General features: G+C 51.9%; 1 protein-coding gene across 2 annotated transcripts in view; it reads left to right on the top strand.

Annotated features, from left to right (window-relative positions):
• Window positions 1–531: 531 nt before the first annotated feature.
• LOC101069656 (ephrin-A2-like) overlaps window positions 532–27099 on the top strand; it is a 50364-nt gene continuing 23796 nt past the window's right edge. The window contains exon 1 of one of the 2 annotated variants that reach the window (XM_029827743.1): window positions 532–1510. In XM_029827743.1, the coding sequence (XP_029683603.1) occupies window positions 1371–1510 (140 nt within the window). In that variant the 5' untranslated portion in view covers window positions 532–1370. The remainder of the gene's footprint in view (window positions 1511–27099) is intronic. The other variant, XM_029827744.1, reaches the window with a different exon arrangement.

Below are 27099 nucleotides of genomic sequence, written 5' to 3'. Positions count from 1 at the left end.
GCAGACAAAAATTTAAAGGCATTACTTTAAAAGACCGAACAGGGGAGAGAGGAAAGTAGGGCAGTTTGCGTAACGGATCCAAACGAGATGCGCAGTGACGTGGAAGATGGAGCCGCGCTGGAGTTTGGTTCCGAATGAGCGTTGAATCCGAAAAGGCTTTTTTGTGGTTTTCTCCTTTTTTTTGGTTGCAGTGAGGGTCAGTGCCGAGTCAGTGGAACCCCGAAGTGCCCCCCTCCCCGCGATCAGCGACACCGGCGCTTGAGTCGGGGTGTGCGGGTGTCTCAGACACGACGCTCTAATAAATAATTACAGATTTTCTGTGTCTCCGTTTGAACCCGAGGGTGAAAAGAGAGAGAGAATAAAAACTTTCAGTCTTTGCGCGAGTTGGAGCTTCCCTCTATTCCGCAGTGAGTCAGTCAGCGAGTCCCCGGAGGGTGCGAGGCACGGCACGGCCACAGGCCCCGCCCGCGCAGAGAGAAAACGCGTGGTGGGAAGAGAAAGAGAGGCAAGCGGGAGGGAGGGGTCGAGGAAGGGGGGGTAACTTAGACCGAATCAGATCGCCGGTGAGCGCTGTTGCCACCACAGGCGGGCTGTTTGCACGGCTCAGGCTGCTGTCGGCGGCGGCTCCTCGCACGGAGAACCCAGAGCGCACGGGATCAGCGGAGATCGGCTCCATCGGCCGCGGGGAGAAGTTGAGACGCGGGGAAGGGGATGCTCCAGTCTGGCTGTGTGATAACTTTCAACTGAACGCACCAAGGAGGAGGTCGTGCTTGTGGTGGATGTATTTTTTCCCCATCCGCGATGATAGAAGAGGCGCAGCGCACGGAGAGCGGAGCGAAGAGTGCGCCAGCGCAAATGTGGGCAAACAAATATGACGGCCGCTTTTGACGCTGTTGTCGTCGTGCGTCTGATGCGCAAGGCTGCGTTTCCAGTCCCGCACCTGTGGTGAATGCTGGAGTGGTTTCTTATTTGACGGAGAGGATCATCTTGTCCAGGCTGCGCGTCCGTCTGCGCGTAATGGGAGAAAAGTTTGGAATCGCGCACAGAAGACGCAGCCTCCCGCCGACGACGCGCTCGTAAATGCGCCCCGCCGCTCTCCCGACCGCCACTGCTCAACTTCGAAAGTGATTATCAGGCGATCAGCATGACCTGAAACAGCCTCGAGGGGGGTGGGTCGTCACCGGAACTCGAACCAAGACCAGCTAAAGATCCATGAACCTCCGAGCTCATTTAGCCAACGACGCGCAGACGGACATTAACGACCTCGGGAGGATTTCTGCAGCGGCGGCAGCACAGTGAAAGTCTGAGTGCAGCTTGCGTGCGTGCGTGCGTGCGTGCGTGTGTGAGAGAGAGAGCGCGGATTCACCTGGATGTCTATGATGTGCCAGCTCGGACAGAAGTGCGTGGCGGAGGTGGTGCTGCTGACCATCCTGTCCTGGGTGTCTGTGTGGGCGGAGGAGAAGATCATCTTTGACAGGCACGCGGTCTACTGGAACAGCTCCAACCCCAAGTGAGTTTCTGCGAACTCAAGCCCTGCGCGTGCGCGCGCGCGCGCGGGCGGCGTGTGTATCTGATGCGTCGGGCATGTAAAGAGGAGCAACTCCACAGCATCGCCCTTAACTGATTTGACCCCATTGTGCATGCACGCACGCGGGATGCGTTGCCTCTGTGGTTACAGGCGCAACCTGCTGCCGATTTTGACCGACGCGCAGAAGTTTAACACGCACGCGAGCGGACGCGCGCTGGTCTCCGCCTCTGTCTTTGCCACCTTAAACTGTAACTTCACCCTGAATTTTAATCAGTGAATTGAGTGGAATTCCACCAAATTAGAACTCCACACATGTAAAAACTCTCTCTCCCTCTCTCTGTCACACACACACACACACACACACACACACACACACACACACACACACACACACATTCTCTCTCTCTCTCTACTCATTGACATGAGGGAGAGTGCACTGGACCTGTCCATCTAATAGCTTGTGACAACTTGTCTCCCTCACTCCCCCCCTCTCTCTGTCTCCCTCCCTATTTCTCCCTCTCTGTCTCTCACCCTCTCTCTCTCCCTCCCTCCCTCTCTGTCTCTCACCCTCTATCTCTCCCTCCCTCCCTCTCTGTCTCTCACCCTCTCTGTCTCTCACCCTCTCTGTCTCTCACCCTCTCTCCCCCCCTCTGTCTCTCACCCTCTCTCTCTCCCTCCCTCCCTCTCTGTCTCTCACCCTCTCTCTCTCTCCCTCCCTCTCTGTCTCTCACCCTCTCTCTCTCCCTCCCTCCCTCCCTCTCTGTCTCTCGCCCTCTCTCCCTCCCTCCCTCTCTGTCTCTCACCCCTCTCTCTCTCCCTCCCTCCCTCTCTGTCTCTCACCCTCTCTCTCTCTCTCCCTCCCTCTCTGTCTCTCACCCTCTCTCCCTCCCTCCCTCTCTGTCTCTCACCCTCTCTCTCTCTCCCTCCCTCTCTGTCTCTCACCCTCTCTCTCCCTCCCTCCCTCTCTGTCTCTCACCCCTCTCTCTCCCTCCCTCCCTCTCTGTCTCTCACCCTCTCTCTCTCTCCCTCCCTCTCTGTCTCTCACCCTCTCTCTCCCTCCCTCCCTCTCTGTCTCTCACCCTCTCTCTCCCTCCCTCCCTCTCTGTCTCTCACCCTCTCTCCCTCCCTCCCTCTCTGTCTCTCACCCTCTCTCTCTCTCCCTCCCTCTCTGTCTCTCACCCTCTCTCTCCCTCCCTCCCTCTCTGTCTCTCACCCTCTCTCTCCCTCCCTCCCTCTCGGTCTCTCACCCTCTCTCTCTCTCAGGTAGATAAATAAACAGTGAACGTGCTCCCTCTCATTCACTCACGGTTGAATTAGTCCTAACTAACAAGCTTGTCTCTCTGCATCACACACACACACACACACACACACACACACACACACACACACACACAGCCACTGACTGCATCACTTTTTCACATAAGACTCCTCAAATATTTAACAGGCAGGGGGGAACATTTTATCCCTTTCTTGCTGTCTTTCTCTGTCATTCTCACCACACGTACAGACACACTCACACACACACACACACACACACACACACACACACACACGATCCCTCACTCAATGCAGAAGTCATAGGATAAATTTGAACTACATGGAAGGTTGCTGGGGGCGCTGTTATTCCGTCAGGGTCGTACAGAGAAGCTGAAGCAGAAAGGGGGCCCATCAAAAATGCATTGTCACTAAAGCAGTGAATCTTGGCTCCGGAGCCCCGGCGAGATCGGTTCCCCCCATTCCACCCCGGCACCGTCTCGCTGCGTGCACTGTTCCATTTTTGTTCGTGTTCGGCTGAGTCCGGGAGGACCCTCAGCTGAGATCAACCCCTGTGCTTTAATCTAAACCACTGTTCCCTGTCAGAGTTTATGGGATTTGGACCGTTTTCAGGTGAAATCTAAGGCTGTAAAAACAAGTGCAGCGGCTGTAAAGTGCATTCCTCTGGTTTATTCATCAGTATTCATAGTTATGACTGTACTGACTCGATTTGCTGTAAAGTTGTGTAATGGTGTGAAAAATGCTGACAGATTTACGGACACTGATTCTGATTTGGCAATTTCAATGAATGGAGTATTTGGCCAAAATGTCATTGGAAACTGGAAGTCACACCATTAAATAGATTACTTTAGGGTTTTTGAGGAGATCCACTACTTCCTGAAGTAATACAGAAAACCAGATACGCGGTGATGATTGGCTCCTTTAGTCACATGTCCCAGAGAACCAGGAAGTGATGTGATGGAAGCGTGGCCGATGGGACCTGCTGCTGCTGATTTCCCAGGTAGGAACTCTTGTCTGAACTCCACCTGCTGTGTGATTGAACCGCGCCCGTGTCCTGGTGGCGTCACGCCTGAGGAAGGTCACTAATTATCACCGCTGGGTGGTGATGTCGATGCTGATGAGATGCTTTGGGGACGGTGCAGGATTAACGCAGCCAAATGTTGCAGCCGGCTCAGAAAGGAGCAGCTGTGTGGTGATTGATGGCAGAGCATCAGGAGCGCGGCTCTCGTCGAGCCATCAGGACGCACCGATGCTTCCGAGATGCCGCGAAGGTTGGAGTGAAGATCACAGATGCTGGTTTTAACGGGGATATGCTGAAGCAGGATGAGTTTATCCTTGTTTTTCCTGTCTTTAGGCTTCTGTGTGACTAGAATAGCAGGAGCTGGGACGTCCCCTCCTTTCTCCAAATAAATAAAAGTGAAACAATAAAAAAAAAAGCTTCAGCTTCAGTTTCGAGGCGTGTCACAGTTGAGCAAACCTTAAATATCCTGAGCTCCGGCTCCTGGCAGGAGGATCTCCTCCAAGGTCCCGCTGGATAATAGAAAATGTGTGAGATAATCCAATTCAAGCACTTCCGGACATTTTCACACACACACACACACACACACACACACACACACACACACACACACACACACACACAGAGGCGTATGCACACGTGCACGTCATGCAGTCTGTCCTGAGACATGTCGTGCTGCACTGTAACAAAGTATCATCACACACGTCGTCACAACGCGAGAAAAGGAGCTAGAAATCTCCCAGAGCCACATAAAAGGATTTACACGACATGCGTGAAGGAATACACTCACACACACTCACACACACTCACACACACACACACACAAGCTAGATTTAGGTCACAAATGCACACACACAATCACATACAGAGATGAATGGCTGCCTATTGAATAGGTTAGGCAGACTCAGATTTTCTATTTTCTCTCTCTCTGCCTCTCTCCAGATACGGGACACACGCTCACATTCATATTCCTTCACAGTCAGGGGCGCTTCTATTCACACAAAACTCCCGTTTTCACCGTTTCTCTTAGACTGACCCCCCCCCCCACCACCACCACCTCCATTGCAGGTGAGGGTCTTTGTTCACCCCGAGCAGCTAATGTGCTCAGACCAACCGGGCGCTCTCTCTCTCTCTCTCTCTCACACACACACACACACACACACACACACACACAGAGTGGCTCAGTGGTCCAGAAGGGGCACCTTATCTAATCCTGTGGTTTATCCTTCAAAAGGCTTCTTCCTCCTCCTCCTCCTCTTTGTTCCTCCTCTCTCTTCACCTCTGCGTCTTTGAGGAACTCCCTGTCAGCCGTAGCAGCCGATGGTTGGCGACATGCGATCTCTGGGACGTGCGCTCCTCTGGGAGTCACGTGCGCGCACGTGCACGCCCCTGTGTAGCCTCGCTTCGAGTGCGCCTGGGGGTCCCAGGGTCCCTCCCAGGGTGCAAAAATCTGGCTGCACAACGATGATCTGCAACAGGTGAAGGAGTGGAAGCTGCACCTGCTCACGTCATCACTGCGCTTCCTGGAGCCACACAGATCTGCATCCACCCCCCCCCCCCCCCACCACCACCATCACCCACCACCCCCCCACCCCCATTACTGCCAGTGTGTGAGACTCAAAGCTGCCCCTGGGTTAAATCCATCTCCCCTCTTTCCCTTTCTTCCTCGCTGCCTTTGTTTCTCTCTATCAAGCTCTTATCTTCCCCTCTCTCTCATCTCTTCTGTATCACCCCCCCCCTCTTCATCCCACTGGGATGCATTTAGCACCCCCCCCCCCCCCCCCCCCCCCCCCCCCGCCCTGGGCTGCCTCTCTCCGTACACAAACATGAAGCCGCGCTGCATCAGGTTACTGGTTCTTGCTGTGACCTACATGATTGGCCGGCGTCCCGCCTCTGTGGGAAATGTCAGCGTGGCTGAGAACGGCACCTCATGAGTCATCCGGAGGAATCCGGAGCCCCTCACGTTCAGCTAAAGACGATCCGGAGTAATTAAAGCGTGGGTATTAGGGACGATTCCGCCCGGCTCTGCAGGAGCGACCATCCGGCTGCAGCTGATCTGAATTAGCAACAGATTTGACGTGATCGGCTGGAGGAATTTTGAGGGACCAGTTGTGCTGAGCAAAGAGCACGAGGCCGAGCAAACTGGCGCCGGAACTTGAGCGGCTTTTGTGTAATCTCGCCGGGAGCCGCCAACCAGGACCGACGCGGCAGCGGCGTGCGCGTCCTCATCCACACGAGCTCTACAAGGCAGATTTGGTTTCCATATGGATGGGCTTCACGTCCTCTCGCGGATTTCCTGAGCCCGCTCGAGTGCGTCAGTTCTGTTCCCACGTGCACGTTCCCATCCACGCGCACTGGAACGTAATTGGGCGACGGCGGCCGCGTGAAATGTGCAGCGGATTCAGACCCGTTCGGAGTTTCCGTTGTGTTGTTGAAGCATTTTAAAGACATTTTTAAAAGCTAAAAGCACATTTAGGTTGAACATCTAAATCATGAAACTAATTATCGTTAACCCAGGTCGATCTGCTCCTTCCTGTGTGTTTTTGCACTGAAATGATGAATATCTTGACCTCTGACCTTTTGTGAAGCCCACAGTATGTAAATGCCCGCAAATGTGGGTGTGGATGGATCTTTTCTGTTAAAGAAACCCTGATAATCATTTACTGAGCACAAACACCAGATGGAGTCGCCTTTAATTGGCTTTTATTGAAAGTCGCTCCTCTTTTAAATCAACCGACTCATTCGTTTGCTAATGAAATCAAGATTTGGTTTTATCTCCTTGTTGTTGTTGTCTAGCGTTTCCTTATCGCGGTTGCTGTCAGTCAGCTGATGTCTAAGGTGGGGGGGGGGGGCTAAACAAAGCCGCTTCACAGTTTTATTTTGGGATTGTATATTTCCGAGTGCATTCCAGACCTGAATTGAAAGTCAGAGCGAAAACGTGGGGGCAACCCAGGCCGCTGTGCTAGCATCCCGCCGCGCGTCGACAATTAGCAGCACGCAGCTAAGTCGGATTGAGAAATATCTGCGGCGTGCAGGTTCTGTTTCCTCCTGGCAGGAATGTATTCCCTATAGAATTAGGGATTTTATGCTGTTATTAAGGTGCTGCCATGGAAGCGTAATCCTCGTCTGAGAGATGATTCTATTTGCAGAGAAGTTTTGCGGTCAAAAATTCCTCCCCCCGCAGAGTAAAAAGATGAGTGGAGGTGTGATGCCGCTCGCGCTGCCTCCATCCGATAACGAGATGCGTTGACGGTAATGACCACAGCGCCGATGATGTAAGTGTTCCGAAACAACCCTGGGGGAGAAACACCCCCCCCCACCCCGCTGGACTTGTTGTTTTAATGAAGAGAGAGAAGCTGGGAGATAAAAAAGAGTCGAGTGGGACTTTTAAGAAGAGAGAAGAGCCAGCGGACGGGATCAAAGCATGAAAGCATGAATAAAGGAAGAAATTTTAGAGATGTAGGCCGAGAATATGAACGCTGCCAGACTGGAGTCACAGCGTGGCCAACAATGGTCATTGTCATTCCGGCTCCATGTCGATTCTGCTCGTCTCCTCGGGTCCCGGCTGGTCGTGCCGATTGTGCGAGAGAATGGGATTCTTTCAGTTACGTCCGCGCGGCGCTCTGATGGGAGGATCTGGCGATTCGGCGTTCCTACGGAGCAGCTGGAGACAGATAATAACAGCAGCTCCGCTGTCTGGAAGTCGCTCGGACCGTCCCCGGTGAGAAGGAAGAAAGAAAACATGTGAAAGGGAAACACAGATCAGCGAGGAGGATTAGAAGGAAGAGGGCGAAGGACGCGGCGCCGACGAATACAAGGACAGAGACGCGGCTGAGTTTGTGGGGCAGAAAAAACCGAGGCGCAGATGCACTAACGCTAACGATATCAACCGGACGCACGTTGTTCCTGCGGGTTTGAAGAGTTGCTGGGATCAGTTAATGGAAGCTTCATAGCTACATGGTAGCCGGGCTGATGCTAACTGGTCTTTAGCACGTGCACCGCTGACGGGGCCTTTTTTGGGAACGAGAAAGTGACTTCCAGCTGACACTAAATTCACAAAAGTCGACCCCGTTAACTTTCACGCTCTTAATCTGCGCGATTAAACGTGCCGGAGCGTTTATGAACGGCGTTATTTTCCTCCTTTTCAGTAGCATCACAAAAGTCTTGGCTTTGCTTCCCGCAAAGTGTGTGTTTGTGCCGGTGTGTGTAGCGGCGATGCGAACCAGCGTCTCATCCTCGTCCAAAAGAACGGCGGAGAGGACAAAAACGGGTTCCCGGAAGAATTTGAAACAGTCGAAGTGGAAAAATTAAAACAAAAGGAGAAATGGGCGAATCATTTGCATTGTAAACCATCAGACAAGGAGGAGCGGGCTAATCCAGGGCATCCAGCCACGGATGCCCTGATACCCCGGCTGACGGAGCGAGGGGTGGGGGGTGGGGGGGGCAGTGCTAATAAGCTATAATAGGCTGAACCAACAGATGTTGCGGCCATCTTGTGAACCTGCTGCTGACTGGCTGGGCCCTCCCGGAGGTTTGGGGTGTGATTCTCCCTCTGACCTGCCTGTGGAATAATCCTCACCTCCGGCCTAATCCGGAGCTCATTTAAAGAGCCGCTGCCGGGTTTCATATTGGAAAACCGGCCTCTAAGAGGAAGAGGGGAGGTGATATGGCTGATTGTGGCGTGATGAGAGCGGCGGCACCGGCGATGATGAACACGGGGTGAGGACGACAGCCGCGGCGTTAGAGCTGATGATGGACCTTTAATCTGTCACGTTCAGCCACGGTTCTGGATGGAGGAACATCTTCCATCTCAGTTTAGACGCAGCGAGCTCGTAAATTAAGCAGCGCGGCGTTGGAGCCCGGCCGCTCATGTGACGGTTCACCTGACGTTGTTGAGGACGCCGTCGGGGACAAAAGAGCGCCGCGGCGGCGTGTAGCGCCGGGCCAGTCGAGTGGAAACAAAGATAATTGGCATTTTATTTACGCAAATAGAATCAGAATTGATTGTGGAGACGATGCTAATGGTGTTTATGGCGATGATGAAGATGAGGATAATGACAGAAGGGGAAACACGGTGACGGTGATTAAGGTTCTGATGAGGAGCAGGAGGCTGCCGCTGATTGCCGTAATGCCAACGGCGGCGATTCCGACGCCGGCTGATGAACGCTCACCCAAACGCACACAGCCGATGAAGTTTGGATTCGATTAAAGGTGTTTTTGGTGTAACACAGAAGCTCCGGGGTTCGATTCCCCAGTTTTGCTCCTGTTGTGGGCTCACGCACCTACGAAATCACAGGAAACGGAGGGATGATGATAAAGAGGGTTGTGAGGCGGCTCTGAAAGGACTCTGATGAGCCGACGCCAATTGCCGTCCCCCCCCCCGACAACCCTCACCCTCTTTTACTCAAGAATGCTTCTGATGGGGGAATTGCAGAGCACTCCATTAAGATTCTTCTTCTCTCATCTCATGCGAAATGAAGAAAGAGGGAGGATGAAGAGATGCGGGGAAATGATTACTCTGGCCCCCCTCCAATGGGAAAAAAAAGGGAAATGGAAAATGAGGCGATTCTTCTGATGAGAATCCGTCCTCGGGGGTGTCAGCTCCAGTGTCGGGGAGAGGAGGAAGATTATGTCTTCCATTGTGTCCGGCCTGCTGGAGTCCCCCCCCCGTGCAATGTTTGCGTGACACGCGAAGGTGTTAGCGTCTTGGTTTGAAGAGCCTAATCAAAGGCGCCCCCCCCCCACCCCACCCCCATCCATGATGAATGAGAGGAAGGAGCAGGTGTTTATGATTGAGCTAAGTTGCTCAAAGCTTTGTCTGATGAGGAATTTGAGGGGGGGACAGGTCCATTAGCGGAGGCTCTGGGCCACGTATGCTAACGCTAATGTGCCCGTCACAAACCAAATGTTTGGGAGCCATCCCAGATTACAAAGAGACGTGCTGCCGGGAGGACGAGGCGGGATGGAAAGCGGAGTGATGTAAAGGGGAATATGGACAGGAGGTGCGTGAGTGTCTGTGGGTGCGGTGAGGAGCGCCGGATGTGGCACCGGTGTTGGTGCTGCATACTCTGTGTTTGATCAAACACACTTCAAACGCCCTCGCTGACTTCCTCCAGCTCAGAGCCCGGAGACCCGCGGCAGCGCGCGGGTGGCGTGCGTGGGGCGTGCGTGGGGCGTGCGTGGGGCGTGCGTGTGCGCGGCCCCGAGTGGCTGAGGAGGAGAGCGCCGCTGATGTTCTGTTTATCTGAAGTGGGTCAACCAAACGCAACCAGCTGCAGCGTCTGCACAACTCTGAGATCAGCGGCCCACAGTGTGTGTGTGTGTGTGTGTGTGAGTGTGAGTGTGTGTGTGTGATTGTTCCTCATATCTACGTCATTCCATCTCTTATTCCGCCTGTTTGCTCCCAGTTCGTCTCCCTTCTGTGGCGGCTCCAGAGATCTCATTAAACCCATTAGCACTTAGGAATAACAGAGGAGTTCCCACCTCCTCCTCCTCCTCCTCCTCTTCTCTCTCCTCTCCTAAATGACCTTTGATCCCTCGGACTCGGGTGAACACCTGCCCACCTGCCTCCTCAAGTCGATCGCGTCACCCTGTGATCGGGAACATTCTTGGCTGTTGCATTGATGTATTATTGACGGGGGGGAGGAGGATTCCCAGAGGTGGGGTCAGATTAAGCGCTGGTCAGATGTCGTGCACATCCAGCGTGTCAGTGCAGCTCTATAGAACATGGCCGTGCCTGCAGGATAGTGCGCCGGTCCATTTGTGCGTTTTGTCCATCGTGAGACGTCCAGAGATGGAAAAAGCCGCCGCAGAGCTGCCGAGAGGACGCCGCGTGTCCCGACGTGGGTCGTTAGCATGCTCGCTAAGGCTCCACTGCAACCTCGCAGCAATAATGTCAACAGCTTCACTCCGGCGAAATTAACCTCCCCCTCTGAAGTGCTGCTGCAGGTGCTCAGGTCGAATCCCACGCGTCATAAAAACACCGGCAGGAGACGGCGGCTTTAATTGTCATCAGTTCAGCGAGCGGTGGGTGGAGGTTCATTTGGAAATAAAAGAGACTCTGCGGAGCCAGAGGAGCCAGTGGTGGCCGTGGGAACCAGCAGGGGGCTTCAGCGCCGCTCCTCCGTGTGTCTACTGGAGCCTGGAATGGACATATTTGTACTGGGAGAAGGTTGAGGACAGATCTCAGTGTTATCGCCAAGAAATGGCACCAAATCAATGGAGAATTTAAGGCAGGGGTGTCCAGACCCGGTCCTCGAGGGCCACGATCCAGCCGGGTTCTCTGAGGAGCCGCCTCCCTTGCCACAGAAACAGCTTCTCCGATGAAAATGATTAAAAATCCTCTGCGAACTGCATCAAAAGCTGCCCGTGCAGCACTAATCAGCCTCTGCGCTGGTTCTAACGGAGGCCTAACACACCTAAACAGGGATGGGGGGGATTTGCCAGAAGAAAGCTGCTAAATGGTGTGAACTTTCTGTGGCGACAGGACCATAAATCTAAACATCCTCCATTGTGTGTGAAGAGAAAGCGAGGATCTCTGTTACCGCGGCGCCGGCTGCTGTTGCCGGGTCCTAAACCTGCTTCCAGAGGAGCGACGGCAGCTCTGCCTCAGTAATGAGGAAGATGCTGCAGGTCAGATGCAGCCTCCTGTTGTTGGTGACCTTATTGTTTGGTTCTTGGCTGCAGATGTCCGCCTGCAGCCAGCCTATTCCTCCGCCGAGGTGTCGGGAATTCTGGCGTGGCGCTGATAGACCAGCCCTGAAGCCTACTGGGGGAATTTTCTGGAATAATGGAGGTCAAATGGCTCCGAGCAGGAGCCGGAGATCAGATCCTTCCTCTTTAAGAAGCGCGTTTGGCTCTCTCGGCAGGCAGCCATGGAGGAGCTTAGGGATCCCACCTGGGACCAGATGTGATGAGGAGGAAAGTTCCTGCTTTAAACCACAATGAGGGTCCGTTTGGGCCTCTGATGGTTCCTGCTCCTCAACGGTGCATCAAACAGAACACTCCTGGTGGTAAAACGTCGCCATTCTCGCCGCTTCCCCGCAGCTGCGTTCGTGCCGCAGACGCATGCAGATCCCATCATGGCTGCTGATTTATTGATCAGAGTGTTTGCTTCAGTAGGCAGGAACCTTTCCTCCATCCCACACAGGTGCACATGCATTATGGATGCTGCCGCACCGGCAACATGACACCAATGTTTTATTCTTACATTTAGAGCTACGGAGTTGATGACCACACAGAAGAAGACGGCGGGGAGTCTTCGTTATGGCTCCGGCTGCTGCTAATTAGTCCCCTTTGCAGTGGAGGAATTACTACTCAGTTCTGATAATCAGTTACTAATGAAGAGCCCTCTTTGAGGAGGAGACCAAACGGGTGCAATCATGAGATGTGGGTCCAGATTTAACCCTGGAGCTCCCTCGGGGTTCTCCATGAGAGCTTAAAACCATAAATTGGTTCCTGGTGGAACTTCCTGTCTGATTTCTCAGTGAAGTTGGTGGAATATACCAAAGTCTTTGGAGGAACCTTGAGAAGTTGCCGGTGAAATAACCCCCAAAAAAAGGTCGGACTAGACCCACAGCTGCAGCATGGACGCCGGACGCGCACAACAATCCCAACTCACGCACACAAACAAGGAAAATGACATAAAGATCTATTTTCCACACGTTTGCTAAAGCTTAGCGACCGTAGCTGCAATCTTTATAAATGTCATATCTTCTGGGAGTGACTCTGGTGATTAAACACAGACCTGATTAAAAAAGAAGCCGATCAATCCGGCAAAACAATCAAATCAGTCCCTGAGAGCGAGTGAGACAGGACCGCTCCCTGCCAGAAAGCACCTCGCTTTATTTTTATTTCCATGACGTTCGCCCTTTGGAGAGATATGCAGAGTTTCCCCCTGACAGCGGTGACAGGCACAGAGTCCTCCGTGCATTTTCGCCGCTGACAATTTGGTCGGCATCTCCTGCAGAAAAAAAGAAAAAGAAAAGAAAAACAAGAAAAAGAGCGGGCAGCTCTCTTACTCCCCTGAAGCAAACTAGCCGAGGACCGCAGCCATTACATCCACCAAACAGGCAAATCGGAGCCGAGGTCGGCTGTTTGGGAACTTAAAAAAAAGAAAAAAAAAAATCAAATCAAATGAACCACGTTTCGGGGCACGCGCGCACACGCGCCGGCGTGCGTGCGCGCGTGCATTTCTGTCTCCCTGCACCCCCCCATCTGCAGAGGAAAGAGCTCTTTGAACTGTGAACCAATGAGCGTCGCCGCAACTGAGAGACGCTGAAGGCAATTCCTGCATCCAGCTGTGGACCTGTGCAACACACACACACACACGCACACACACACACACACACACACACACACACACACAGAACAGCCTGCAAGTGTTTGTCCTGATGCCACTGAGATGGTCATGTTATCAACATGTTATCACCTTCTCCTATCGCTGCCATCTCTCTTCCTCCTCCCTCCCTCCATCTCTCTTTCTCTCCCTCCATCTCTCTCTCTCTCCATCTCTCTTTCTCTCCCTCCATCTCTCTCTCTCTCTCCATCTCTCTTTCTCTCCCTCCATCTCTCTCTCTCCCTCCATCTCCCCTTTTTAGCATCTAATGCATAGAGACAGGGTGGATGTATAATTCATATTAGCTCTGCCAGCATGTGTGTGTGTGTGTGTGTGTGTGTGTGTGTGTGTGTGAGTGTGTGTGCGTGTGTGTGTGTGTGTGTGTGTGTGTGTGTGTGGGAGAGAGGGACGTCACAGAGGAGTTAAATGGAGGGAAGTGTGTGTTTGTGTGTGTTTGTGTGCGATTTTTGCCCCGTTTGTCATCATGTCGGTATAAATCATGTATAGGTGTGGGAACGCTGCCTCGCCTGACTTCTCTATATGTTCAGCTTTGCGGCTCAGGGGTAAAAGAGGCGAGCAGGGGGCAGAATGTTGAATGTTGACGTCTGTTTTCTTTCCTCCGTCTCCGTGCGGTGCTCTCGGGGCTGTAAAAGCCGAGCGGCGTCGGCTCTACGGAGGCAGGCGAGCTCCTCTGAGCTCGTGTTCCTCTGAAATAGAATTTGGGAGGGCGAGACCCACCTCTCTTCTCCACTCAACCGTGCACTCACTCATTCCCTGTGGGGCGAGGGAGGGAGGGAGGGAGGGAGGGAGGGAGCCGCAGGAAACGGGGGAGAGAGGGGGAATAAGTGCGGTGGAAGGAAGGAGGGAAACGGATGGAGGAGAAGGAGAGATGTTCACTGTGCCGTGGAGTGTATTTAAAGTAAATACCATCATGACCTAAAAATACTGGAACACTTTGAATAATTGTAAACACATTAAAGGATCCAGGTCGGTGAAATCAGACCTTCTTCTTCGCCTTTTTCTGTTTGTGAGCATCAGAGAAGCTACAACTAAGTTCCAACTAATTAGGCCTCTCCTGCTCCAAAAGTGGTCAAATGCACCTGAGGAGTACGAACACGTATAGTTGTGGACCACAGTAGAAGCCACGTCCCCTCTCTTGGAGGGGGGGCTGCCCCCACCATTATATAAACATATATCATAATATAGGATGATCTAAAAAGGTTCCCCCTGAGATGAGCCACAGCATTAAAACGCCAACATCAAATGTGTAATTAACACAATAATCGCCGTGTAACACAATCCTGGGGCAGGACGAGGGGCAACAAAGGCACTGCAGACGCTCAGATGTGGAGGATTAAATGGTCTTTTTACAAATTTCAGTACTTTCACACGTCTGCTGATGCAGATCCTGACATGAAGGGAATAAATGGAGGGTGAGAGAGCCACAGGTCGGGGGTGGGGGGAGGGGGGGCGTAATGGAGAAGGCATGTAGAGCAGCAGAAATGGAACAGAGGGGAGCTGGGAGCCTCTAAAGCACGGAGATAGAGGCAAAAAGAGCAGGAAAACGTGTAGTGGGGGGGGGCAGAGGAGGAGAGCGAAGACGAGAACATGCTGAGACAAAAAGAGAAACGGAGAGAGAGGGAGAGCGAACTCCTTCTCCTCTAACGGGTGAACGAGCATTCGGAGCAGTCAGATGAGTCCATGTCAGAGGGAGAGAACCTAAACGAGAGCGCAGCTTTACATGCGCGACTCGGGCCGCCGCCTAATGGACGGCCCGCGGAGGAGGAAGGACAGGAGGTAACGTTCCAGTGGGAAGGTGGGGGCGATGACCCCGCTGCACCTCGCTGCCCGTCGGCAGGAAGTGGAAACACACGCTTGTTCTGATTTGAATAAAAGTCTCCAAACTCATTTAGGGCGAGTTAGCGCCGCGGCTAGCCGAGCGAAGAGAAGCGGAAGAGCGACATCAAAGTGATAGGTGATGGGAACGCGCCGGATAAAAGCGATGCCCTGATGTTTGGAATTTCAAAGGCTCCCGTCCTGGGATTGTGCTGTTCTCGGTTACTCTGAGGGTGTTTTTCACTGGAGGCGGAGGGTGACCGCGGCTCGTTCTGCTCAATAAAGCCGCTCACACGTGCTGCTGCTTCCTCTGCTTAATGGACAGCCGAGCGCGGAGAGACAGAAGTGGGAGAAAGTGTCTCCGAGCTAATTTAGTGTTTTCTCCGGCTGGAGCTTTTTAGCGCTGACTCAAACAGGCGGGAGGCCGAGGGAGCTCAGGAGAGGAAGAGAAAGCACCGCCGACGTCGCGCTAACCCCCTCGACCAGCAGCAGCTGGCTTTATTTCATTTTTGAAGATTTCATTTGGACTAGTTGGGGTCCTCTCGCTTTTATTGGCCTCATATAAGATCCGAAAATATTCGAAGAGCTGTGGGAACAAGTGGAATTAAGCAGCGTGCTTTAATATTGAAGAGTGCAGATTGCAGCAGGACACGTGAATCAATAATAAATGTCCAATATTATGAGCTCCGCCCGGTCAGCCGCGCTCGCCCAGGTGAGCTGTGATCCCGGATCTTCCGCTGTTGTCATGCAGATTTCGGCTGCAGAAGGAGGGAAAACAGGTGTTTCGGAGTTCTGCCACTTTGCTGGAAATCACAGCAGCTCCGGCGCCACTACGGCGCTCAGCGCCGCCATGCTGCTCCCAGCTGCGGTTTATTTCAGAACTCGGGGTTCAGGACGCGCATCGGGGGGGGGGTTGGCGGTATTTTGGAACACGCGAGGCAGATTCAAGGCGCGATCAAGAGGAGATTCCTGCCTTTTCCATGTTTGCGTGTTCCGGGTTGCATGTGTTTCATCCCGCAGCTCAAAAACAAGCAAATACGGCCTCTCATCTGGGGTCTTGGCCCACCTCACCGGCCGGTGGAGGTTCCCAGACTTCCAGCAACATTCCCACGTGGGAAAAGGTCCTGCAACTGTCCTGCAGCTTCTTGTATTCTTACTTCAACTTTCCAGCAGTTTGCTTCGCAGTGTTTTCTGCACTGAGCTCGTCGGCTGTTCTTCCACAGACCCTCCTCAGAACCTCCAGCACACATGAAGCCTGGGAGCTGCTTCTGGTGGTTCTGGTGCAAACATGTCGGGGTTTTGCCAAATCCCAGGTAAAAGATCAGCGTTCCTGCAGTGGAAAAGCGGCCTAATCAAGCAATTATCCATTATCGTGTGTTTTAAAGTGTATCGTGTCTGACGTCTGGGAAGATTTTCCTTCTGGAAGCAGGGACAGAGAATTTAACAAGCATCCATATCCTACCTTTGTGTGTGTGTGGGTTTGTCCTTGTACTTAATACCTAATAGTCTACTAGCCAAGTGGGGACATTTTTTGCAAATTGAGGCCATTTTGTCTGCTCCTCACAACTTTAAAGGACTGTTTGAGGGTTGAAACATGGTTTGAGGATTGGGTTCAGGTGAGGTTTGGACAGGGAGCTGGGTAATGTAGTATGTCTATGAAAGATAGAAATATGAGAATGTGTGTGTGTGTGTGTGTGGGGGGGGGGGGTGTGTCTGGGTGTGCGTGTGCACATGGCCAGATGCATCCGTGGAGAAAAGGCAGAAAGATCCTTGGAGAGCTCCCTGGAAGAGCGAAAACAAAGAAGGAAAAGATGAAGCTGGTTTCCAGTTTCCTCGTCAGCGTAACTAAACAGCTCTCAGTTTAACGGGCGGCACAGAAGACGCATGAAAATCTGAGTGCATATTGAAAAACAACACCTCATCCAGGGGCCGGCGGCCCCGCGGCAGCAGGGAGGGACGGAGCCGTGCTACAAAAACAGTCAGTTCGGAGGAAAACGTCAGTGTGTTTTATTGATTACATGAAGAGGATGTGGCGAGGGCGATGAAGAACGGCGCGGCCGGCTCTCGCCGTGATTGGTGAGCGCCGGTATTTACTGCTGCTATCAGATGGGGATTAGAGGCAGATCTCAGAGGCGAGGCCTTTTATCATCCGCCCGCCCGCTCTTATGAAACCAACGCCTGCGTCTCTGCAGCCTCTCCGACGACTAATTGTTGTTTAAAACATCGTGTCGTGTCCAACACGTCTGTGTCTGCTCGCCTAGGCTGCACGATGCAGGCTAACGCCTCCGTGTGGGCGGCTGGCGCGTTTGGGAGCCCTCTGTGGGTGTCAGAGACGTTTATTTTACAGTTGTCAGACGGGGGATGGGAGACATCACCTGAGGAGGCGGGGCTACCTGCAGCAAGTGCTCATGGGAATGGCCTCCGTAGGTAAGGAAGCGTAAACCAATTAAATTCCTGACAGAAACGATCAGGAAATGAAGAAGCCTGGGTGTTTGTGGGGCGCCCGCTCGGCTGTTTGATGGATGCAATAATTACGCAAACAGAATAGCATCTTTTTAAATTAGCTTTTAATTATGCCCGGCTGATCCGCAGTAATCGCGTTTGTTTGTTTACCTCTGATTACAGCGGGGAAAAACAAACAGCAGTTGTTCCGTTTTCATTAAATTGTCCATAAAGATGTTCACATTTGAAGGCTAAAATATTAAAGATGCTTCTGGTACGTTTAGCACGTTTACAGCCGGAGTAACAGTAAGTCTGTCTTTTTTTGTCCACTCTGAGCCACCGTAGACACACGGTGGTTCACGTCCACAGAGAAGGACTGGGCTAAATATTAATAATTGATCATCTTCTGCCAATAAATGATCAAAAGACTGACACACTGGCACTGAAGTGCGCGGTTTGGAGCTAATTTTGACTAAATTATAGTAATTTCTTGGGTAGAATTCGCGATAGCCGCAACGTTGCAGCAGCACTTTGTTAAAGAGTGTACATATATATATTTATTTATTTATTTATTTATTTATTTTTAAAAACCCAAAAAGTAGCTTTTTTTCCCAGAGTTACTGTTCCGATATTTCTGTCTGCTGGCTTCACTATGGAATCGATAAGACCAGAGCGAGCCTATTTCTGTAAACGTAACCCTGCTGCGTGCTGAGGCTTCCCGTCCTGTCAGACGCTGCCGTGCCCCAGATGGAGGGAAAGGAATTTAGTCGATGAAAGTAGTCGCGGGAGAACCGGAGGTGTTGGTTCTGGGCCGCTGTGGTGAGAGAACAATAAGGGGGGCGAGACAACAGAGGAAGGAAGAAGGGGATCCATGCGTCGCTCCGCTGGGAGCCGCCGCTCCGACGTTCCTGCAGACCTTCAAGTGTGAGCTGTCCTCCACCGCAGAGGAACAAACAGGCGAGCAACACCCCCACCTCTGGCTTTGAACACCCCCCGAACAGCTGTCAGACACCTCTGGGCCCCTCCGGAGGAGCCGTGCGTGTTGCTGCCGTGCGTTTGTGTGCATGTTGAAGGCGTGGCTGTTGGACCTGCACAAGTTTTTATATTAACTCCTAAATCGGCTGCTTATTGTGATGATTAAAAGCCTGTTGTTTAAAGAAACAAACAAACAACAAAACAACAAAAACCCCTGAGGCCTCAGCAGCTCTTAATCCTCACGTTTGCCGAAATTTTAATCGCTGTGAATCACAGAGCGGCAACTTTCCTCGCCTTCGCTAACAGTAGCTGAAGCGATCTCATGCGTGGAAGCGAGAAAAGATGAGAAGAAGAACCTCCCCGCGAGCTCGGGGACGTCCACAGGATGCTGTCAGCATGGATCCATAATTTAATTTCATTTCATTTAATTAGCTTCTCTTCACATTTCCGTGTTCCGATTTGGGCGAGATGTTAACACATCAGTGATGCGTTAAAAATGCCCCGAGTGACAAATCTTCAGTATCGTTTGGTGCTAAAACGATTGTGTTGCTACTGTGCAGCTAATAGTTGTGTGTCGCGTTAATTGCAGAGCATGCCTTTTTCTGTGCACGTGGAGCTGGTTAACAAGGCATTAGCGGCCTTCCTCTGCGTCTCGTGTCACTCTGAGCCTCATTAGCAGCTGCTGTAGCTCCGCTAACCTGAATCAATACAACACAGGCCCACAAACACACACACAGACGGCGTGAGGGGAAATCGCCCCGTCAGCAACATTGTCCAATCGAGAGCTGCTTAGGAGGACAGACGGGGCTGGTTAGAAGGTGCACGTGTTTGTGCGCGGCGAGAGTGTTGATGCCACTAATGAATGGCGCTGCTTAAATCTGCACGCTAGTTCATCAATAACCTTTCAGGCTGCTTGTCAGATGCGCTGATGTGATTGTTCATTTGCATTCTGAGTGCTAATGGATTTATCTATTAGCACGGAGCTGAGCATCTTACTCTAAAATACAATCTTTGAATCTAGGCTAGCCTCTTTTTTTTTTAGAAATATCCCCATTTTTCTCTTCCGAACAACAACATCCTTCCACAACAACAACAACAACAACAACAACAACAACAACAGCAGCATCATCATCTGTGAGCCGCAGCTTCATGTTGTACGTGCAAGGAGCTCGTCTGTGCCAGTGTTGACAGCAAATGTTCTCGGTGCAGGGAGCAATTAAAAATGCATACGGGGCTATTTATGGAGCTGAAATTTCACTGTTATGCAAGAGCAGGACCACATGGTGCTTTTATACCTCGTCCCAGCGCACACCCCAGTGTGTGTGTGAGGAAAGGGGGGCGGGGGTTGAATCTGTTTGCAGCAAAACGTGCGTGTCTGCATGGTTGCGCAATAAGCGTTTGCCTTTCTAAAGACCTGAGAAGCTATGAATCAATACTGCTAATGAGAGTCTTAGAGGCGTAAGAGGAGGGATAGAGAGCCTCTCACCCCATTCTTTTAATTTATCTTATCCTCCTCTCTGTCCTTCTCTAGTTTCATCCCCAAGTAGCCCTTTCTCCTCTCCGTTTTGTAGCTGGAGCAGGCGTCAGGTGGTGCTGAAACCACCATCGTCTCCTCCTCATGGATGCACTTTGCTCTTCTCCTCCACTCTGACTGAGTGAGTATTCCATCTAAAACAGCTTCTCCCGGACCGGAGTCGTCTCATCTTGCGCGGTCCTACCATCAGATTCACAAACAGCATCTTCATCTGCACGCCGCGTCCCGCAGTGCTAAAATCTGCAGCTAGCGCCAAACGCTCACAAATTCTCTTTTCTGCGCGGTGCACACAGAGCTTCAAACTTTATAACAAACTGCACATCAGGAGGCTGTTAAAAAAGGCACCGTGTTTATTTATATAATACATTCTGACACATTTGGCCGTGTTAGCTGATCGCTAACTGCTAGCATGGATGGAACTGACACCGCATTGGCTGCATCCTCACCTGAACCTCAGCGTGTTGTTTGCCTTCTCCTACTTCTTTTTCTTCTTCTTTACCTTCTTTACTTTTCTGCTCTTTGGCTTCTGTCCTGAAGCCCCTGTGGCCCCTCCCACCATCTAATCTTATTATCTGGGCGTGTCGCGCCGCCTTTTAGAAATTCAATTTAGTACCATTATAGCCGGACGGAGGTATTTTGATGCACTTTGATCCGCCATGCTTAGCTGGGCTGAAAACCTCCGACTCTTGAGTGTGACAGTCATAAATTAGATCAAATACACTACTGGCGTTTATGGATGTAGCAGAGAAGACAAATGCAAGATGTCTTTGGAATATAGCAATTACCAAAGCTACTGGTATTGAAACCGCAGCACTGATTTCGTGTTTAATCTCAAAGATCAACCCGGAGACTCTTCCTATGGTTCCTGTTAGAATCAGTCTGAAGAACCAAATCGGTGCTGATGTTGACCAAAACGAGGAAGAATTGAAGCGCGATGGCGTTGACGGAGGCTGCTGTGCGTGTGAGAAATGGCCGACCATCGTTTAGACCTGAGCTCAGGAATTGTGTTGACCCCCGTAGACCTCTGTGATGTAGATTTACATACAGACTCGGTTCCTGTTCGTGGATGTAGCGGCGGAGCTCGCTGTCGCTAATACTTTGACTGATTACGCCTGTCCGACCTGCTGAAGGGAGGCGTGGAGATGGATGAGAGAGACGTATTTACTGTACGGGAGGAGAGGGGAGGGAGCCGCCGGAGGGAGATGCCCCCATTCCCAGTTCAACCGCCAGCGCGTGGCTAGCTAAGCATACCGGACAGGTGTCAGCGGCACGGTCAAGCTTCTCTCCCGGCGAAGCTGTCGGGCCACCGCCATTCATCATCCAAGCGTTCCTCCTCTGCCGCCATTAGTGCTTCTCACCTTGTCAAGTGCCGCTAACGATGGGAGCGCTAATTTGTTGGGAGGTGAAAGCAAGGGGGGAAGAAGCTTTTGCCTTTGTCCTCCTGAAGAAGATCCCACGGCTCGTGCACACATGCACGGCCCATGAAGGCACGTGCAGGGGTCCAGGGATCACCCAGAATGCTTTGAGGGTTATTGTTTGGCTGTTCCTTTCAGCACATTAGAGGGAGGGTGAGAGGCGCGTTACTGCCAGGAGATGGGTCAGGCCCTTTCGCTGCCAGCATCCTTCTTTCACCCAGGCCTCCGTCTCCCAGGGCAACCCTCTTTCTTGTCCCTCGCATGGGAGTGTATCTCTGAATGTGTGTGTACAGAAGAGTGTAAATGAAAGAACATGAAAGGGGGGGAAAAAAGAGGAAGGTCCACATATCGGTGCCAAACCTTCTCCGATTTCCTCTCCACGGCTAATCTGATTGGCTCCTCCGATGCTCCGACGGTGAAAGGACAGCAGGATTGGACGATGCTGGCAGGAACCGAGCAGACAGCAAGCTTGACTTGGCTGGGAATGACGGGATGAGGCAGGAATTGGGGCAAATTTTCCCCTATAGGGCTCTTTCGTAGAATCGCTGAACGTATGTGGACTTGCCCGCGTGGCGTGTTGGGTGCCACCCCCTCCTCCGAGCGCCTGGTTGGTGTTTGTGTGTTTGCTGTGTTGGAGGATTGAAGGGCAAAGGAAGCTTTGGATTTGAGAGGAGAATAAAAGGCGCAGAGATCGAGGGGAAGAATGAGAAAATCTATCGCTCTTCACCCGATTTAGGATTACCAAGAAAAGCAGGGGGTTTAGGGGAGGGAGGGGGCCGGGATGACAAAGATGGAGAGAGAGAAACACGCCGAATTAGACATGTAGACTGAAACAAAGAGTCCCAGAGGGGCTCGGGGAGGGGGGGCGGCGATCCTGAGGCAGATAAACAGACAGGTACGCTGGCAAAATCCTAATCTCACCGGGCTAACGGTCGCTATCGCAACAGAGTCGCAGATATTAGCTAGCTGTCCTCACGGTATCACGCTAAAGGAGAGGCGTGATTATTTTATCGATGGAACCCAAATTTTTAAAACACAGATACGCTAAAGGTGGGCTGGACTTTTTTTTTGCTCCTAATTAGACCTGAAGTAGATTATAACAACCTCATTAACGTTTCAGACCAACACTCTGTGTCACAAAGGTTGTTGACCCCTGTCTTCAGACCCCACCCACGATGAAATATTCATCTTTATTAGGAAAGATTCTCCGAAGAGTTACGGTTCTGGATCGCGAGGCAAACTCTCCGTTAGATGCTAATGGGGGGGGGGGGGATAAAAGAAGGTGAGAAACAAATGAATAAATAAGAGCCACGTTTGCCAAATCAGCGGAAGGAGGGAGCCTGGAAAAGGAGGTGAGCAGATGCGGAAAAAGAGAAGATGGGGGGGTGGGGGGGGGGAACAAAGACCTCACAGTGTTGGGAATGCTGCTGGGCATCCTCAGAGGGAGAGCAGAGCCGGCTCCTTTGTAGTTGGAGAGGAAGCTCCAGGTCTTCACGGACCAGCGTCAAGTTGGTCCATGAATTAGTGGCTCCCAAAGGCCCCCCCCCCCGAACCACCCACCCCCCAGCAGGGGCCCTATCACCATTCTACCATCTTGCCCTGATGCATCCTCTTCTATCACTTTATCTCTCTGGCTTTTCACCTCCTCCCTCCTCATCCCTGCTGCAATTTCTGTGGCTTCAAATCTCCCAGACGAGCTTCATCTGGGGCAGACTCAGCAGAAACACACACCCACACACACACACACACACACACAGGCAAACACATTTATTGAGACACAACAGAGTGCTTTTCTCTCGCTTCCTTTGCTGCTTCCCAGGTGGAGAACCCAGCTTCTTAACAGGCTCGTCTCCTCTTTTTTCCTCTCCTCTTTTGTTTCATCTCCTCTTTTTTTCCACTCTCCTCTTTTATCGAGCCACAGAGAAAAATCCACAAATCAAACCCTCCGTCCTTCGCTCCCCCTGTTATCCCTGTTTGACCCGACGCTCCGGTTTCATTTCTGAAAGGTTAAACTCCACAGATTGAATCTGAAAACAGTTTTATTAAAAAGTCTCTCGCGGATGTTTCATTCCGGGCTTTAGAAAAGTTCTCAGATCCTTGTAAGACTGTTAGTTTAAGCAGACCTACTTTTGCAGGGAAGCTTTTTTCCCCGAGAGTTTGCTGGAAGATGTTGCGTCTTTGTGGGAAGAATCGAGCCGGAGCTCTCAGAAATCGGCTGAACGCCGACTACAATAAAAATTAAACATTGATGTTTTTAAATTAAATTAGCAACAGCCATTTATGCTAACACTTGCCATCGCGACTAACTTGAGAAAACCGTTGGGAACGTTCTCCATGAGAAAAGAAGCAGTGAAACAGATGACAATTCCATAGTTTAAGCATCAAACCTGAGCTTTTTGCCATCTTTAAACGAAGCCTTTGTGCTAATGAGCTAGGCTAATGTTTATGCTAATCTTTAAGTGTCTGGTTCCATTTAGGATGAATTCCTTCCTGCATCTTTTACTCCTCATTGAAAGCTTGTTGAGTGTTTTACAGTCAGATGTGTGTTAAAGGTTGCAGACGGTGGCGGCGCTTCGCTACATCGCGGCGTGTTTTAATCCCGCCGTAGCCACCCGTGACAACAGCGCGGCTCAGGCGTGTTCTGACCGACACGCATTCCCCCGTAAATCCCGCTGACAGGTAACAACGGGGTGTTGGACGCGGGAGGAATTCGCTCACGGGGAAAATATTCCGGCCATTGTCGGCGTGTTTTTCTGAGGACAGCTGGCGCGCTGAGTGGACGCCGCTCCACATCCCCTCCGTCCTCGGCTCCCCGTTGTCCTCCGCTCCTCACCCTCAATCAACAGTTGGCTCAGACAGAGAAGTGGGGGGGGTTGGAAGCCAAGAGGGACTCTAGAAGGGCCCGATGCGTATCGGTTGCAGCTATGAGGGGCAGCTGGGAGAAAGTGGGGTTGGTGGTGGAAGTGGGGGGGGGGGGGCAGAGATCGCAGGAGCCGCTGAGCCGGAACAGCAGATGATTAGGGCGACTTGATGAGGATCCCCGCTGAGTTCTCCGGTGAACCTGTCTCTCCAAACTTTTTGTCAAACCCCCCCAGACGTGTCAGTCAAACGCACCCGTGTGGGCGTGCACGGCCTGATGCACATCTGTTTATCCCAGTGTGCCGGTCCCAGCAGTCAGAGCGGGTCTTCGGCTGATCCCGGTCTGCCCGTCTGTCTGCCGTGATCCGTGAATGACTTCGCTGGAGAGCCCCCCCCCCTGTTCCCTCCGCCTCCATCACAGACACCCACGACGATGCTAACCTGCTCCTATTGATGCGTGTAGCTGCACACACCTGCGTGCACGGGCAAAACAATCACCCACAGATGAGTAATTGATGCGGGGAAGCTGGTATGTAATTACAAAGAGGCGCGCACGTGCACGCGCACGTGCCCGGTGGGGTCACTCTCATCTCCTCCAGGTTGGAGGACAGCGAGGTTTTTGACATTGAACACGACACAGGCGGCCGGTTTATAAGCCCTAATAAAGCCAGGTAATGTGGGCTAAGGTAAATACGGGAAAGGTTAATGAGCTCCGTGTCAGAACACGGGGAGGAAAGCGCACGGAGGCCCCGGCTGAGTCGGATCAAAGACTCGCATCATCTCTCCTGGAAAATAAAGCACAACAAATCGTCGGCAGCCGAGGACTCTTCTCTGATTCCGGCTATGATAGCGTCTATTAGCACTTCAAAGCGTGAGAAGGGTTTTTTCCGGCTATCTTTAGATGCCGGCAGGCGTCTCGGTGCCTCTCCGTCAGTACCGGCTGGTCAGCTGGGAGATGTTGGCGGGTGTTTCCAGCCCGGAAAAGGTCAGCGTCTCTTTGTAATTGGCTAAATTACAGACACCGACATGTTTGAAATATCAAAAGAGAAAGAAAAAGAAGAACATGGGAGAAAAGCTGGCAGAATAAATTAGGACTTGGGCTCCCCCCCCCCCTCCCATCCCGAATGTCAAGATGTTCCACCTCCATTGTCGGGGAAATCTCCTAATGATGTGCTGGAATCCATCAAGGCTTTATGCTCCCTGCAGCAGGCTCATCACTTTCGGAAGCTTCCAAAAAGGAAAAATCTGCATCCTCATCCTGGAGCTGCGTCGTCAATGATCTCAGCCATCAGGATGCCGATTAGCTCCACTTCAAAGGGGGGGGGGGGGGTCAGCATTCTGCTGGTGGAGGGCCCTAATATTTTAGCCTGATTGCCACTGATTGGGATGAAAATCGAGCGAGTCAACAAACGATATACGGAGGTGGAGGATCATTATCATGGAGGCCCCGTTGAGTGTTCGGGGATTCCAACGGAGGGGAAGGGGGGGGGGCTCGTGAATCAAAGCAAAGTTTGGTAAACTTTCCTGAAGGTCGTCCGAGAGCGTGGCTGGGACGGGGCCTGAGGGATGGCCAATCAAAGACGGCTTTTGAACCAATCAAACGGCAGGAAGTGTCTCATCTTCAGTGGGGAAGGGGGGGGGATAAACGCCACCACAGAATAAAAGAGTGGAAATGCAAGAGAGGGCATGCCCGGCATGTTTGGGGGGGGACGCTAACCTTTTACTGGCCTCCAGAGCTACTAACACACATACACAAATTGTCGTAACACTATCTTTGTGGGGACGTTCATGGCCAACCCTAATGCCCTCAGTGACTATTGGCCCCGTATGCAAATATGGCCCCACTTTGCTGGTAGAATGAGGACTTTGGTACTCAATATGTAGTTAATGTGAGCATGCGCGCACACACACACGCACACACACACTGCTTGGTGCTGTGGGGCTGTTTACATAAGGCCTTGCCCTGGGAAAGCACTGTCATGCTGCCAGCAGCGAAAGAGCAAGTGAAAGAGAAGTAGAAGTGTGGAGGGGGAGGGAATTTGCAGGGTGATGGAAGATAGAGCTTTGCCAGTCTGATGTGCTCGCTGCCTGGAGGGACCGGCGGTCACTCAGAATGAGGGATGAGGACGGATGGGTGGAAGGCGGGATGCAGAGAAGGAATGGGAGATGAAAGGAGGAGTGGAGTCGAAGAAAATCTGAGCGAGAAGGTTTGGCTTTGGATGGATGAAAAGATACGCGGAGGGAGGGGTGGACTTAAGCAGGGTGAAGCAGGCCAAACTAAGCAGGGCAGAAGAATGGAGTGACAAGTGGAGAACAAAGGAGGAGGTTAGAGGACGACTGGCAGCAGAGGAGGGTGGAGGGTCGGCGAAAGAGGAGGAAAAGATGCAAAAGGAGATGGGAGGAGGGGGAGGAGGAGGAGGAGGAGGAGGAGGAGGAGGAGGAGGAGGAGGAGGAAGAGAGAATCCCAAAGTCCCCCTCGGTTTGATGCTGTTTCGCTTTGAGGTTTTTAATCTATATGAACAAACGCATCAGCCTCACATTCTCATGCATACACACATACACACACACACACACACACACGCACACACACACACACGCACGCACACACAGGTTTAAGTTCGCACTTCAACTCAAAGTTTATTTAACGTGTGTGTTTATGATGGTGTGTACAGTAGAGGTGGATGTTGTACTCAAGGTCAAAACCACTTAAGAGTCCCTCTCTTGCCCTCATTCTCTCTCTCTCTCTGTCTTTGTAACTGAGCTGCATACTAACACACACACACACACACACACACACACACACACACACACACACACACAGAAGCATACTAAAGCAGGCGGGAGTGTATCGATTTAGCATGGTGTGCAGATTCCCACCAC

This window comes from Takifugu rubripes, chromosome 2 (genome assembly GCF_901000725.2).
Source record: "Takifugu rubripes chromosome 2, fTakRub1.2, whole genome shotgun sequence".
In the NCBI taxonomy this organism is placed as follows: domain Eukaryota; kingdom Metazoa; phylum Chordata; class Actinopteri; order Tetraodontiformes; family Tetraodontidae; genus Takifugu; species Takifugu rubripes.
Note: the sequence above shows the minus strand (reverse complement) of the source record. Positions and strands in the feature narration are given on the sequence as shown.